Genomic DNA, 15664 nt, shown 5'->3' on the forward strand with positions numbered 1-15664 from the left:
AAGAACTGAGAGCCAACATGACTTATAGAAATGTATGGCTGCATAGCAATAGCCCAGAGATAATCCCTACAAAAGGTCAAGGTATACTTCCCAATAGGGTATGATTCATTTAAGTTTCTTTCTGATTTTCTTTTTTTCTTTCTTTATTGTGTGTGTGTGTGCGTGTTTAATTGATTTCAGAGAGGAAGGGAGAGGGAGAGAGATAGGAATATCAATGATGAGAGAGAATCATTGATCAGCTGCCTCCTGCATGGCCCCTACTGGGGATCAAGCCCACAACCCTGGCATGTGCCCTTGACCAGAATCAAATCCGGGACCCTTCAGTACATAGGCCAATTGTCTATCCCCTGAGCCAAACCAGCTAGGGCGTAATTTTCTTTAAATACTGCTCACCATTGTCCCTCAGAATTTCCTTTGTATACCCTCTACCCAACCCTTTACTAAAGACCTATAAACATATTCAAGATATACTGCATGCAAAAAGGGAAGTATCCTATATAATAAAACCTTAATATGCAAATTGACCAAACGGCTGAATGACTGGTCACTATGGCGCACACTGACCACCAGGAGACAGATGCTCAACGCAGGTCCTCAGTGTGCTCCCACAGGGGGAGCGCCGCTCAGCCAGAAGCTGGGCTCACAGCTGGCAAGCGCAGTGGAGGTGGTGGGAGCCTCTCCTACCTCTGCGGCTGCGCTAAGGACCCCTCAGGGTCCTGGACTGCGAGAGGGTGCAGGCCGGGCTGAGGGAACCCACCCCCCAGTGCATGAATGTCATGCACCGGGCCTCTTGTAATAATAATGAAAGATTCTGATGTCCTGGACATGAACAGAGAACACACACATAATGGGTCCTGGCCATCAGAACAAACACATTGACATGCGCAGCTGGGAACCCCCTCAAGAAAGAATATAGACTTTTAATCCAAAGGAGAAAAGTTAGGCCTATGACTTGACTACAGTTTCTAGGGCCTAGTGTAACTATATTTTTAGGCCTGGCTCCAAGGAGCTGCCTACACAAATTTGGATGGAGCGGGGGAGGCACAGATGGTGGTCATGTGAAGGCACAGACTGATCGAGTGGGCTCGGTTACAAAGTCGGTACATTTAGGCTGCTGTATTCCTCCTATTTCAAGTACTGCCAAGTCCAGGCTGTTTCCCCTCTTTCCAAAGTCTTGATTCATTTAATTCTCCTGAAGGAGGTGAAAGAGGAGGAGGATTGCACAAATCTGAGTGTTTTATGGTTTAGAGGAGACAGTCACCATCTTGGCTTCCTGTCAGATTTTAAATGTAACATTTTGCTAAGTGTAAAGCTGTGTGTCTGTTCCTTTTCTGTTGCCGTTATCGGAACTTCAATATTTGCAAAACAGAAACTCAAAATACTTCAAATCAAGCCCAAAGCAGTTTGTTACTCACGTAACACAGTTCTTACACGTATCAATACACAGTGGGTTCACAGAACAGAAATCTTTTCTTTGCTTCTTTCTTTTCTTTTCCTTTTGTTCCTTTTTTAACTTAAAACTTTCATTTCTTTGGTCATTTAAGAATGATTTGATTACACAATAGCAAAATCCCCATTATATATATATATTCTGATTATTATCAAGCTTATCACCATGTCAGTTCTTACTGGTTGCATTATTTAGAAAAAGCAAGCCCATCAGCTAAAGTATTCTGCTATTTGAAATACCCTGTGAATCTCTTGTAGAGCATAGAGCACCTTAGTGATGTGCAGAATTCTAATTTTTGAATATAAAAATCTGTAGTGTTTGCTATAAAACATTGTTAAAGGTATTCAGTGTGTGCTTCCAGTGGTGCTGAATTCTTAGGAATTAGCATTAAAGCACTAGTTTCTCACTCTTTAAAGAACAGCCTACAACATTTCAGATTCTCAGTCTTTTTCTTCTTTATAAGGAACACTGTCAAAATCAAAATGGATTCAATTATTGAGATTTTTAAAATCGGGACACAAAGTATTTTTCAGGTCATCATCAGGATGCTTGGTTCTGTCCATGTAATTCTTGCATGCGATCAAACATCTGCTCCAGAGTCTTATCCTTTAATCCCTCCAATGTGCCTTCTTGGCCTGAGCTAGTGTATAAGAAGGCCATTTTCAAAAAGCAAGTGAATACATTAAAAGGTTTTAACATCTGTTAATCAGGTGTTTTATCTGGAGGACATAAAAGATAGTTATAATCCTCCAACTAATTGACTTAACGTTTTTCTTCTTATTTGGCTTTTTTTTTTCCAAACATATTTTTATTGATTTCAGAGAGGAAGGAAGGGGGAAAGAGAGAGAAGCATCAATGATGTGAGAGAATCATTGATTGGCTGCCTCCTGATCTCTCCCCACTGGGGATCTAGCTGATAACCAGGCATGTACCCTGACTGGGAATCTGAACCGTGACCTCCTGGTTCATAGGTCGATGCTCAACCACTGAGCCACACCTGCCAGGCTTATCTCGGTATTTACATTGTGTAGAAATCAACACTATTATCACCATCAGTATAATTATTCATCTATCTTCTAAGGCAAACAAGAAAATGTTTTTCTTTTAGGGTAGAAGTTCATAATTAGTAAAGTTTATAAGCAATGTGGAGAGGCAGCTTAAACTCAATTTCAACAGAGCATAATAAGAGAAAAAGTTCTTGGTAACATTCATGCTGCATGAATTTGCATTCTGAGATCCTTCCTTAAAACACTGACATTGTTCCAAATTTAATAATAGCAATAATAGGGACCTTGTGCTTTTTTATGTCAGTTACTTAAAAACAAAACAAAAACTACGCTCCAAGTCAATGTGCAAATGCTCAATCAAATAAGGACTTCAAAACGTTTTAGTCTCTCGGTTTCACTGTGCATACAAATCAATAATAGGATTGCATATCAAATACAGTTTCGTGAATGAAACACATGGGCATTACCCAATCTTCCTCAAAAGTACTTAGCTGCCAAGAGAGACACTTCACAACCTATCACAAATGTGCTATTTGTATAACCATTCCTGTTACAAATGCTCTTGTTTTTGTTTAAATGAGTATATTTAACCTATGCTATTAATAAAATTGTTTTCTCCCTTATAAAGCAAGAAACCATCTTTAAGCCTCTCCTCTGTGAGAGTCACGTTTCCTAACACCGACTGTGCTGCCTAAGTTCAGCTAGGGCTTGTTAAATAGACTTCTGAGCATAATTATAATGAACAATTAGCTAGAAATTGGTTTTAATGATTTGTTTTAGATGATAGAATAGAAGCATAATGTGATTATTGTAGGCCTTCTACATCATTAAGAATACAACTACTACCAACTTTCAATTATGGAGATGCAGACAATCACCTGAAGCATTTAGCAAGTGATCTACTTACAGGCCGCTGGGGAGAAAAGGCTGCCGCCCCAGCCCAGGTGTTCATAATTATTGAGCCTTTTGCAAAAGTTTGTTCCTTTTCTACTCTGCTCCTTTAACTTGTTTCATGCCTCGAAGACATCTCTACCATGGAAAATAGAGAGTCCACCTGGCCGATCAACTCTTTCCCCAGCCCCTGTCTTTCTCCCAGGCACAGTGAGGACATCCTGGTGGGAGGTAGGATGGCCTGGAAAAGACTAGACAAAATTGAGCATGTGGGCCTGAAATGGCAATTCGCACCACCAAACTAGACTAACAGGAAAGATTATACAAGTAATGGATAAAATGAATATAAGGAATAAACTCCAGACTGTGGAGATAAATCTATGCTATCCTTTCCCTATTCAGTGTCCTTTTACTGACCCAAAGTCAATTTGGATCTCATTTTTTCTCATAAGAATTTGTAAAAAATACTGTAGAAAACTTGAAGAAATGCTCTTTCATTTTCTGAAAAATATAAAAATATTCATTTAGAACCGTGAATACTAGTTATTGTCAGAGTTTTTACTCTCTCTTCTTTTTCTTTTGTTTCCTTCTTAACCTCAGCTAGTCAGTGTGCTGTTTTTCTCTACAACCTTTGAGCAAGAGTGTTAGACCTTTTGCTGCTGGCCTTCAGAAGTTGTGAGGGAGTACATCCTGTCACCCACATAAAAGACCTGGTACCTGTGCTTCCACATCACAAAGCAGGCCAATAGGCACACAAGGCCACACACCAAGTTAAGAATCATCTGGGTGAGTAAGAACATTTTGAAAGTGAAAGTGATGCTGGTACAGTCAGTCACATCCTGGTACACAAAGGTCCTGCTGAGTGGCTCGGAGGTGGGCAGTTTGCAGTGGCAGGCGTCGAGTGCGGTCCCACAGGTAACCCAGTTGAGCAGTGAATAGTGGTGTGCAGCAAAAGCTGCCGCCAGCACACAGACCATCAAGCCCAGGGCACTCAGCAAAAAGTACAGTAGCTGCAAGAAAGCAGAAGGAAACCTTTCTGGTTACAAAGTACATTGAATGGACTCTTGAGAAAGCTAATGAATAAAAGCTGTTGTTTTTTTCTTCTCTCCCAGGAAGTTCCCTGACAGAGGAGCTCCTCAGAAACTAGTACTCAAGACATGGAAGTGGCTCCACGTTTGTCAGCAAGCAATCCTTAAATACTCATCATATTTTCATTTGTCATACAGATGTTGGGCGCTTTTCATGAATGGAGCTGAGGATATTAGCTTGACTGTGGCTGTTTGTGTATGGATGTAGCAAGCAGCTTCGATGAATGCCAAACACAAGAGGCATCTCTGAAAGGCATGCTGTGCTTGTTTTGACCTCCGGAACTGCTGATGTAACAATTGAAACAAGACAAGAAAGTAAAGAACAAATTTCTGCAATGTAAATTCTGTGTTGGCCAAAATTGGCAATAATTGATTAACTAGCAACACGGGTTAACAGAAAAGATTATGTTCAATCCAGTAGTTGCCAAATTGTGTTCAGGAATGGCAGGATCCCCAATAAGCAGTTGCTGGGAGAAAAAAAAATTGTGGCTCCAGAAGGCAGGTGACTTGATGTCAGCTTCATCATCTACAAGTCTCATCCCAGATACAACTATGTAGTTCCTGAGCATGAAAATAAACTTTAAACCTTCCCTCTGCCACCAAGGTTGAACATTGTTGATCTACATGTTAGCCTTGGAATAGAAACGTCAGGTTAAAGCTCTAACTCTGCTGCTGAAGAAACCTGGAATGTCTGAACAACTCAAACATTTAGCTTACACCTAAAGTATTTTGGTCAAAACTGTGAGTGCTCACTGACCTGGCCACAATAGAAACCCTTTCACAGAATAAGAAATGTTCTCGTGATTGATCTCATTAACTGGACACATTTCTCTAAATGGTCCTGTTTACCAAGGTTCTAAATAAGGAAAAGAGTCCCTCACCTTTGGGACTAGTATATTCAACAGAGTGCAAGGTTTATATTACTACTAGAGGCCCGGTGCACAAATTCGTGTACCAGTGGGGTCCCTCAGCCTGGTCTGTGGGGATTGGGCTAAAACCAACTCTCTGACATCCCCCGAGGGATCCCGGACTGCAAGAGGGTGGTTCTCAGGTGACACACCCTGGAATCGGGGCTCCCTCCTCTCTGGTTCTGGGTGTGTCACCGGAGAACCGCACCTGCCAAGTCACTACAGCTCCTGCATTGAGCGTCTGCCCCCTGGTGGTCACTGTGCATCATAGGTACTGGCCAGTTGGACAGTTGAATGGTTGGACAGTCACTTAGGCTTTTATATATATAGACCAGTGGTCAGCAAACTCATTAGTCAACAGAGTGGCAAACCGTGGCTCGCGAGCCGCGGTTTCCCAACCACTGATATAGACAGTCAAAAGTTGCTCCTTTCAAGGAGCAGTTCAGGTGAATGTGAACTCCCCAAAGTAAAGTTAGTTCCAATCATGTCTAGGTTCAGATTAAAGTAGCTCTGAAAAGATTATGCCCTCCTCCCACCTCCAACTATATGTAACTTAAATAAAAACATATATATATGATTATAAAATATGTGTACTAAAGTCCTCCAAATGAGTGATTTTCCACACATTGACAATTTCAAGTGTTTCTAAGTCTTAAAGATAGAATATTTAGCCCTGGCCAGTGTGGCTCAGTTGGTTGAACATCATCCCATGTACCAAAAGGTTGCTGGTTTAATTCTCTCTCACATCGATGTTTCTTTTTATCTCCCCCCTCTCCCTTTCTCTCTCTCTAAAATCAATAAAAACATATTTTTTTAAAAGATAGAATATTTAAAGTGTTATTTTTACTCTGAATGGGGTGTGTGTGTGTGCGTGCATGTATGCACATGTAGTTGCTGGTGCACTAAGCATGTGTCTGGTTTGCCTGGCAGCTTGACTGTACATCTGGTGTGCCTTGATTGTATACCTGCGGGAACAGGACGACAGTGGAACTGGTTAATACCATTTTGTCTTAAAATGGACAGCCAAGGATTGCATGGATTCTTTGGATCTTCTCATCAAAGCTATCGTAACCATGCACACTATTCCTAATTTTCAAATCATTTGAAGGATTATCAAAAATAATCCATGTTTCTTCACCTGTGAAACAGTTTATTGAAACATCTTACATCTCAGGCATATAACAAGAGTAATTTATACTCAACACATTTATTCTCCCTTGGAGAAAGGGAGCCAGATAAATACAAAATGGCACCTTCACAAAATTTAAGAAGGAAATAGTTAATTTGTGCTATTAAATGCCATTGCCTTGGTCCTATCCCCAAGATTTTCAGTGGCCATATTTCCTTCCATCACTGGCATACTTAGGCTAAAAAGTGTAGGTTTATTTTGAGGGATCATTGGGGCAGAATATTTGAAATATTCTGGGTTGTTCTAGAATATTCAGACTTGATGATTAACTTCAAATTCTTGGTGCCAAGAGCCAAATTAAATTGTGCTGGCCATGTTGTGTGTTTGTGAGCCCACTGCAGCTGCCTTTCCAATGCATCCAACACAGAACTTGGTATTATTTGCTCTGGGAACATGGGTACATCTACGACTTTACCAGCAGGGAAGGCTCAAATTAAAGAGATAATCTTCCACCTGAGGGTCATATACTTAGTAGAATGGTCCAAAATTGAGTTTTCTCTACATATTTTATTACCATTAATGGATGGAACTGGAGGAGGGAAGGTCGTCTTATAATAACCTTTCCACCTCCAACACACACACACACACACACACACACACACACATCCTTAGACAGCAGATTTCTACAGCATTTATTGGGGCAATATCTAGAATTAATAATGATAATCCCTCATTCTCAATATATAAATAATTGAAATAGTTGCAAAAAAAGTCTTCATAAATATCACAAAAATTCATTTGTTAAAATGAGAATTGTGTCTGTTTTTTAAAGATGACCTTTGGCCCAGAGACCAAAAGATTTGCCCAAGACATTTAATACGTGTACAGCAGTACTTGGTGATGGTTAGGAGCATGGACCAGGGCACCAGACTGCCTGAGTTCAAACCCGGGTTCTCCCCTCACTGGCTCTGGACCTTGGGCTCATTAAACAATCCCAAGTGTAACCTCCGTTTCTTCCTTTGTAAACTTGGAATGATGACCATAATAACTTCACAGGATTATTATAAGAATCAAAAGAGTTGGTATCTGTAAAGGGCTTAGAACAGTGTCTGGTGCATAGTAGCACTATTTAAGTATTTGTGAAAGAAATAAACAAATTAGTAAAGATGTAAACAGCTGTCAGATCTTAGGCCATCAACTCTACTGGCTTTGTCTTATTCTCTGTCATGTGGGAGGAACAGTGCAAACTGAGCTTATAGGAAGGATGTAAACATTTAAACACGGAGATTGCTCAGTTTTAATTGAGCATTTTAAATGTGCTCGCAGCCGGGAAGAGCACAAACCCTGGTCAGCGGTGCATACCTCACACATTGGGATTCTGCTTCTCCCACTCCGGGAAAGCATCAGGCCAAGTAAACAAACAGGAGTGAGCCACAGCATCAAATTTCTTATCCATCTTAAAACATAAATGTATACTTGATCCCCCAAAGCCTGTGGGCTACATCTGCAGCGCTGTAGCATTTTTCCTTCGTGGCTTTAGCTCATCTGACAGCAACAAGCTTCTGGTTAGAATCTGTAATTTAAAATCAAGGGGCTTGTTTTACCTACCCGGCACGAATAAACTATCAATGAAAGTGTTTACGATGACCTTGGGAATGCGAGCAAATATCTTTTGATAAAAGCCCGGCTGGGGACGCATTAGTCTGCGGGTGTGCGTCTGGCGCTGGGCAGCGGGCGGGGACGGAGGCGCGGTGGCCCTGGGCGCTTATGTAACCGAGCCCCCTGCGCCGCTCCTCGCGCTGCTGCCTCTAATTGGTACCCGGCTGCAGCTTCAACGTTTGGAAACTAGGGAGGAGGGAGTTTCGGCTTCGATTTCATTACCTTCCCGGGTGGCAGGCACAGGAAGGCCCCTCTACAGCATGCTGCGCAGGAGATGGCAGCTGCTGCCCAGGGGCCTCCGGGATGAGGGCAGGAGGCAATGCGCCTTAAACGCCCTTGTGGGAATGTGGCCCTGCCGAGCTCATGAATCAGACACGTTTCTGAAAATCCTCAAGGTGAGCCCCTAGAAAGCCGGGCCACCAGGAACCGCAGGAGGCCCAGTCCACGAGGGAATGGCCTGCCAAGCCTAGGGGCCCGTGGGAGAAAGAAAGAACATGATGGTGTCATCCAGGGTGTGCCAAAGGGTCTCTGGAGAAGACTGTGCCAGCTTGAGATGAAAAGACAAGCTCCGTGGCTATTGTATTTTAAGAAAAAGTGTGTGTGTGTGTGTGTGTGTGTGTGTGTGTGTGTTTGCGTGTGTGCAGGCTACACCAAGGTACCAGGGTCTTCAATAGGAGGAAATAAATTCTCAATGCTAAGGCCTGGGCTTCAATGCGGGGGCACTAAAATGTGGTTATGCCAGTGAGGAACACCACAGGAAAGATGGATTTCATTCCTTCCCTCCATCCCCCACCAAACGGTGTGAGAAGCACACGGGAAGTCTGCTGTAACCTGTTGTGGCTTTGGAAAGCCTTGAGATTGACTGAAGTTCGTTTTCTAACTGAAGATAATACAGCGGGCATCTTAGAGAGCTGGCAGGAAGAAGCATCACTAAAGGTCACCGGCAGGAGAAAAGGGCCTCAGTATTTGTCAGTGTCTGTCACAGGTGGGGGAAAAGACAGCTAATGAGATGCTCCTAGTGGGGAATTCTCAACCTGGCTGACATTGGCAGTGACTTTTTTTTTTTTTTTTTTTTTTTGCCCTTGCTCCTTATTTTACCTGCAGATGTTGGGAAGGCTTTGGAGGACTCTGTGAAGCTGATGCTTTTGCCTCTGCTGTTTCTAGGATCGTCTGGGGAGGAATGAGGGCCTTTCACACATGATGAATCCAGGTTAGAGCATTTTTTACCTGGTGGATGAAGTCCCTGTAATTTAACAGGCCATTTCTTACGAGCCTGTCTGGCTTTTTGCTTTTTTTTTTTTTTTTTAAATCATCACCAAGCCTTGCCTTACAAAAAAATAAACATGGACTGATGCCTGCTTTATCTGGCCTTCTTTTAAGGAACACCCTCAGAAAAAGTAAAATTTCTAACTGTGGGCATATCCACCAAGATTTTTTTTTAATAGCATCCATTAAATTTTTTAATTAGAAAAGTGATGTCTAACTGGAGGACATTTCAAAATTAGAGAAAAAACTACAAAATGCAGCTATCATCCCACCACTCACAGACAACAATTTTTTAAGCACATAAGAGCTCATTTCTTTCTGTAGGATCATGCTGTACATTTTGTGTGGCCTGTTTTTGCAGTTAATATAATGTGAACTTTTTATTCAAATAACTACTCTTTTTCAACATTATATATGTACATATATATCAACACACTGCTTTTTTATGCCAGAAGCTCTAATTATACTAGAATATACTATCATCTTATTTTCTGCATCTTTGTAATTTCCACGTAATATAGTTAACTTACTCCTATGCCTCATGCTTCCTTGTTTTAGTGAACAAATGAGTGTCCAGTTTTTATGTATTCTCTTGTAGAAGAAGCGTAAACACAATGTGAGTGGACAAAAAAAATACAGAAAGCTTTTTTGTTCTCTGCGATAGCAGTTGAAAGAAAATGTAGGAATTGGATTTCTACTCACTCTGGTTGCTGAGTTGGGTGTTTATCTCCCTCACCTCTGAAAGGGTGTGTCTATGTTTCCCTTCAGAGTAGATTCTATGTGCAGTGGAAATGCTGTGCATTTGAACCGGCTCCAACCGAGCACACTGTGTCTAACAGAGGAAAACTACATGCACATGTTAAGACACACACATACTTGCTAAACCATGCACATCCCCACTCCCTGTCCCCTTTGCCCCCAGACTCTTGGCACAGATCATTTGGATGCACCCAATGTGCTTTTTCTGCTTTAGTGACCCTGCCTACAAGACGAAATACACTTAGACTGCTTTGTTATTAAACATTTGAAATAAACCCCAAGATATGGAAGTGGGCACTGATAGGCATCTTTTCCCTGGCAAAGTGTTTTGTTGAACTGATGAATTTTCAATATTCCTTTTAAGGGCACTGAAAGGCAGACTTCATATGCCAACCCAGTTCATGGAAATTAAGACTTAAAAAAAAAAATTAGCATTCCATTTGGAGTCTGGATCAATGCCGTCCTAAAACATTTTTTGGCCTCCCTAAAAATGCAATTTCTGGGATAATCAGATATGCAACCCCTTAAAAAGCACTCCTTTATTTTGTACTTGGGTTTCTTTCTATATGACAATAAAAGGAAAAGAAAAATGACAACTTACTTTCATAACAAACTGGATACATGTCTGTTCGTCAACTTGATATGAGACACAAAGCATAAACAAACCAAGATAGGCCACTAAGCAGACCTGCAATGGAAAACAGGGATAAAGGATGTTATCAGGGCGAACCGTGCATTCTAACAGCATCAGTCTCAGTGTCTTCCACCAGAAATGTCCTTCTGATCCAGGTGTTCATTTCATTTACTTATCTTCACTTGCTATTTTTCTCAGCTTGTGGAATTGAGTTTTTAAAATAGTAAAATCAGTTTAGCCAGGATTTATTAAGTCCTTTTGATGTGTCAGGTGCTATACAAAGTCCTTCAGAGTATCCAATGATGAATAAAAGTTCCTCAACCTCAATAAGTGTACAGTCCAGTCCAGGCCAAGATAAGTGCACACACTATTCTGGAGTAGGGCATTATATGTCAGATGCTATTCACAGATGGACAAAAAGAGGGAAATATAACATTGAGTTCGGCAATTCAAAAAGGCGTCACTAAAGAGGTAGATTTGAAATGGTTCTTGAAAGGGATGATGATCATAATCATGATCACTAGCATTTACTGAATACTGACTTTGTGCTGGGACTCTCCTAAGGGCTTTGTATGGATTTCTTCACAGAATTATCACAATCCCCTCTTAAGTAGGTGCTAATCGTCATATCATAAAAAAAGAAACAGAAGCACAAAGCTAGTCAATAATGGAGCCAACACTTGAACCAGGTAGCTGGAGCAAAATAGCATGAGCAATAGTACAGAGGCAGGATCTCACAAATTGTGCGGAAAGAACAGCCAATGTGTACCCAAAGTTGAAATAAAAAATATATAGAGCTCCTTGAAAAAAAAAAATGACTAAAACATGGAACCATCAGAAAAGGTAGGTTACAAATCTGGTGGTGTAAGATTAATTTAGTAAGCGGTGTGGCTCCCTTGAAAACTTTTGAGCAGGAGAATGACATGATTCAAGACATGTTTTAGGAAAATAAGCAGTGGTGTCATGTCAGGTGGGTTAGCAGTGAGAACATCAGGATATTATTTTACTAATCGAAGTAAGATTAATATGCCAGGTGGGCCAGGGCTCAGAGGGTGGCAGGCAAAGTCAGAGAAAGAGGCAGAAAGGAAAAATGTAGCAAAAGCAGAAGCTGTACATCTTGGCTATAGCATGTCAGGGAGGACCCTGGAGAGGGAGAAACAGAGCGACTTCCAAGCTCTTGAGTGTCAGTGATGGAAAGAGAGGGGGTGTGCCTGGATGGAAGATGGTTGGCAGGAGGAATGGCAATTTTGAGGAAAAAAGATACCCGACTGGTTAGTCAAACCAGATTTTCTTGTTAGTGGAGCTTTTGAAACTATGTTTTAGTTTCTAATCAATGCATATCTCTTCACACTCAATTTTGGAAACCCTAAAATGTTGCTAAGTTCTACTTTAAGATGGAAAATATAAGCAACAGTACTGCATTTTCTGGTAAGTACAATTTTCCTAGAGACAGATGTTGGAAGGGTGACTGAGAGTCACCTAGCAAGTCATCAAATAACTAGTTTGATGATATTCATAATTCCTGCCCCAAGGGCCTCCTTCAAACCCTAAAGACCATTCCTGCTAGGGAGGCAGAGCTGTTGACTTACAAGCCAACATGGCATTTTAAGGTAACACCTCTATCCTATTCACCCTTTGATTACAAACACATTAAGTTGCTTGTGCCCTGGTGGGTTCCCAAGTTGAGAGTTTCTACTGGGCCGTGAGGCCAAAAGCCAAGCCTCTGTAGTAGAGGCATTTGCAAGGTTTTCCATCATTAAGACTAGCTGCATGGCTTAACAGCAGTAGATAACATGCATAGTGGAGAGACTCAGACTTAAAATATGTGAGCATGGTATGGACTGGAGAAGTCCAGGTAGAAAGCAAAGCAGACAGGACCCACAGAGGCAGGTTCCCAGCAGAGGACTGGAAGATTTGGAAATAATGACAGTGAAGTTGTTTGTGTAGCCCACACCGTGGGTGAGGCTTTCAAGTCAGTGATGAAGTTCTTTCTCAGAACTCATTTTAAACATATATCTAAATGGGGTATACGTTTGATAAGGACTGTAAAGGCCTACTATGTATTCTCACATTAAGAATTTACAGAACAGAAACAATGGGGAAAAGATCCCCTTTTTGTTTATTGGCAACAAAAGATGGAGGCTTCTAAACCTACTTCTAAGGGGATTGTCAAATCCCTAAGCGCGCGCCTATGCTCCCTGTTAGTGTCTGTCTGTAGGTGCATGCGGTCAGGCTCTCTCCCGCATATCTCACTTTGTCCCTCGAGGCTGCTGTGCTGAAGCTGGCAATTACCAAGATTTCTTCTTTGTGTTTCCGAGAGACACATTCCAATAATCAGGCCTCACTGAGTAGCATCTTAGAAATCTGACTCTGTTCCTTGTTTGAACACATTTTCCCACTTCAGTAGGATCTACTTCGTAGCCTTAACCTAGGCTGGTTTCCAGCAAGAGGTTGCACAGGGGCCTATGACCTCATTGCAGAGGACTTCACTTAGTCAATAGGCTGACGTTTTTTGAGGACATGCAGTAGCCAAACCCTGTGCACAGCTCTGGGAACTGAGGTGAAAAGATAGTGTCAGCCTTCTAGGCGCTCTCAGCCCCGTGGGAAAAGAGAGAAGAATAAAGTCACAATACTGTGTGAGTACTAGGACCCTGTCTGCTGGGATATACCGAGGGGTGATTAACCCAAGCATAACTTGGGAAAGCTTCCAGGAGGAAGATGGGTTTTGAAGGATAAAAAGAAATTAGCTGGGAGAAGGAGGTGAGAAAGAGTAGAAAGAGCAGTTACAGATACAAAAGCATGGAGCAACACAGAACATGCAAAGACTCTGACAGCTCCAGTTCAGAGGGTAAGAGAAGAGACAGCAAAAATGTGTTCACAGAGATGGACAGGAAGTAGGACACAAAGGACTGTTAGTTCATTTGAAGCAGAGGAAGGATATGATCAACTCTGACTTTTAAAATGGTCCTTCTGGCTGAGAGAATGGATTGAGAGAAGAAGACCCGCTAAGAGGCTCCTCATCTCTGGAGAAACGATGAGTTCCTGAGCTCAGGTAGCAATGGGGATAGAGAGTGGGTGTGCTTGAGTGACAGGCAGGAAACAGCATACATAGGCTCTAAGGACTGACTAGATGTGAGGGCTGAAGGACCAGGAGGGGTCAGGCAGGTGCTGGCTACCTGACTTGAGCTGCCATGTGGATGGTGTTGAAATTTAATAAGTCATGAGATACAAGAGGAGGAGCAGAATGGGAGTGGGAAATGATGATGCCACATGGACTTAAAGCTCAGCCACATGAGTCCAGAACTGTGGACCCATGTGTGCTGGAGACAAGCATTTGTTAGTCATCAGCATTTGTAAAGCAGTAGAAATAATCAGAAATGCTGCACCATCCAGAGAGAGTCCAGTGAAAACAGAAAAGGGCCAAGGAAGTTACCCAGTTATGGAGAACCTTTAACTCTTTTGAACAGAAAGCACCTCAAATACACTTCTTATAATCATGGTTGTATATCATGACATGTCTAAATATTAAGAAACTAATCATCTTTTGGATTTTTATTTTATTATTTTTAAATACGTTATGTATTAATTTTAGAGAGAGAGGGAGAGAGAAACATCGATTGAGAGAGAAACATAGATAGGTTGCCTCCCACATGTACCACAGTCAGGGATCAAACCCGTAATCTGGGCATGTGCCCTGACTAGGAATTGAACCAGCCGACCTTTCGGTACACAGGGTGATGCTCAACCAACTGAGCCACACCAGCCAGTGCTCCTTTTAGATTTTTTAAAGTTTCACTTCTAGGTCTTTGTATATGGCATTTGCTATAAAGCCTGATTAATTCAACATACTGCAATTTCTTGGCCTTCTGATAGGGCTCAATAGGATATAGGAGGTGGTATTTCATTTTCTTACCTACAGCTTTGCATGATAAAACAATACCTCTTTATTTATTAAATACTTAAAAATGAAGTCTTTATGGCCATGAGGAGGAAACCAGATTTCTCATGCCACACTAAGGGTCTTGTTTCCTGAGCTGGCAGGACGTGGGCGCACCAGGGAGACAGAGTGTTCTGGCTTCCCAGGCAGGGGATGGGGAGCTCATGGTAATGAGCAGTGAGACCCGCCAGCCCTATCTGGAACAACATTCCTGGATTCTGGGCCAGAGCTTCCATTCGATATGGTGCATGAGGCCCGTGGAGCAGGAAAAATGCAGTTATGTAAGGTTTTCAAGAAGGCATTTGTTGGACCAGGCCTGGGGCAGAAAGGTGGTGTCACTGAGCGCAAAGCCATATATGAACTGGGTGATATCAGGAAAACCAGTGCTGAAGGAAGGGCCGCGAGCCTTTAAGAGCTTGCTGAGATTTAGTTCATGGTCAGATGGATAATTATGTTGCTAATAAAAGCTTGAAGTGCTTTTTAATAGAAAAGAGAAAGTGACAATCACCATCATTTTCAACCCATTTTTGGATGCACATTTCTACCATTTGTTTAGGGTCAAAAGAAGAACTAAGTCTTTTTTTTAAATATTTTTTTTATTGTTTAAAATATTACATATATTGGTACATATATCTCCTTTTTTTTCCCCATTGACCTTCCCCCAGCTTCCCCTACCCACTGTCGCATGCCCTCATCCCACCCCCTCAAGTGTCTTGTGTCCATTGGTGTGCTTATATGCATGCATACAAGTCCTTTGGTTGATCTATTTCCCTCCCTCCCCAACACTCCTCAGCATTCCCGCTGTAATTTGACAGTCTGTTCAGTGCTTTACTGTCTCTGTATCTATCTTTTTATTCATCAGGTTATAATGCTCTTTATTTTCCATAAATGAGTGAGATCATGTGGTATTTTTCTTTCATTGCCTGGCTTATTTCA

General features: G+C 41.8%; 1 protein-coding gene across 1 annotated transcript in view; it reads right to left on the reverse strand.

Moving 5' to 3' along the window:
* Positions 1 to 1385: 1385 nt before the first annotated feature.
* Positions 1386 to 15664, reverse strand: part of SSPN (sarcospan) — a 39090-nt gene continuing 24811 nt past the window's right edge. Inside the window, exons 2-3 of the mRNA XM_080659228.1 lie at positions 10759 to 10845; positions 1386 to 4358 (exon numbers count right to left, since the gene is read on the reverse strand). Coding sequence (XP_080515354.1) covers positions 3993 to 4358; positions 10759 to 10845 — 453 coding nt within the window. The 3' untranslated portion in view covers positions 1386 to 3992. The remainder of the gene's footprint in view (positions 4359 to 10758; positions 10846 to 15664) is intronic.

The sequence above is a fragment of the Plecotus auritus genome (genome assembly GCF_963455305.1).
Source record: "Plecotus auritus genome assembly, chromosome: 3".
Classification (NCBI taxonomy): Eukaryota; Metazoa; Chordata; class Mammalia; order Chiroptera; family Vespertilionidae; genus Plecotus; species Plecotus auritus.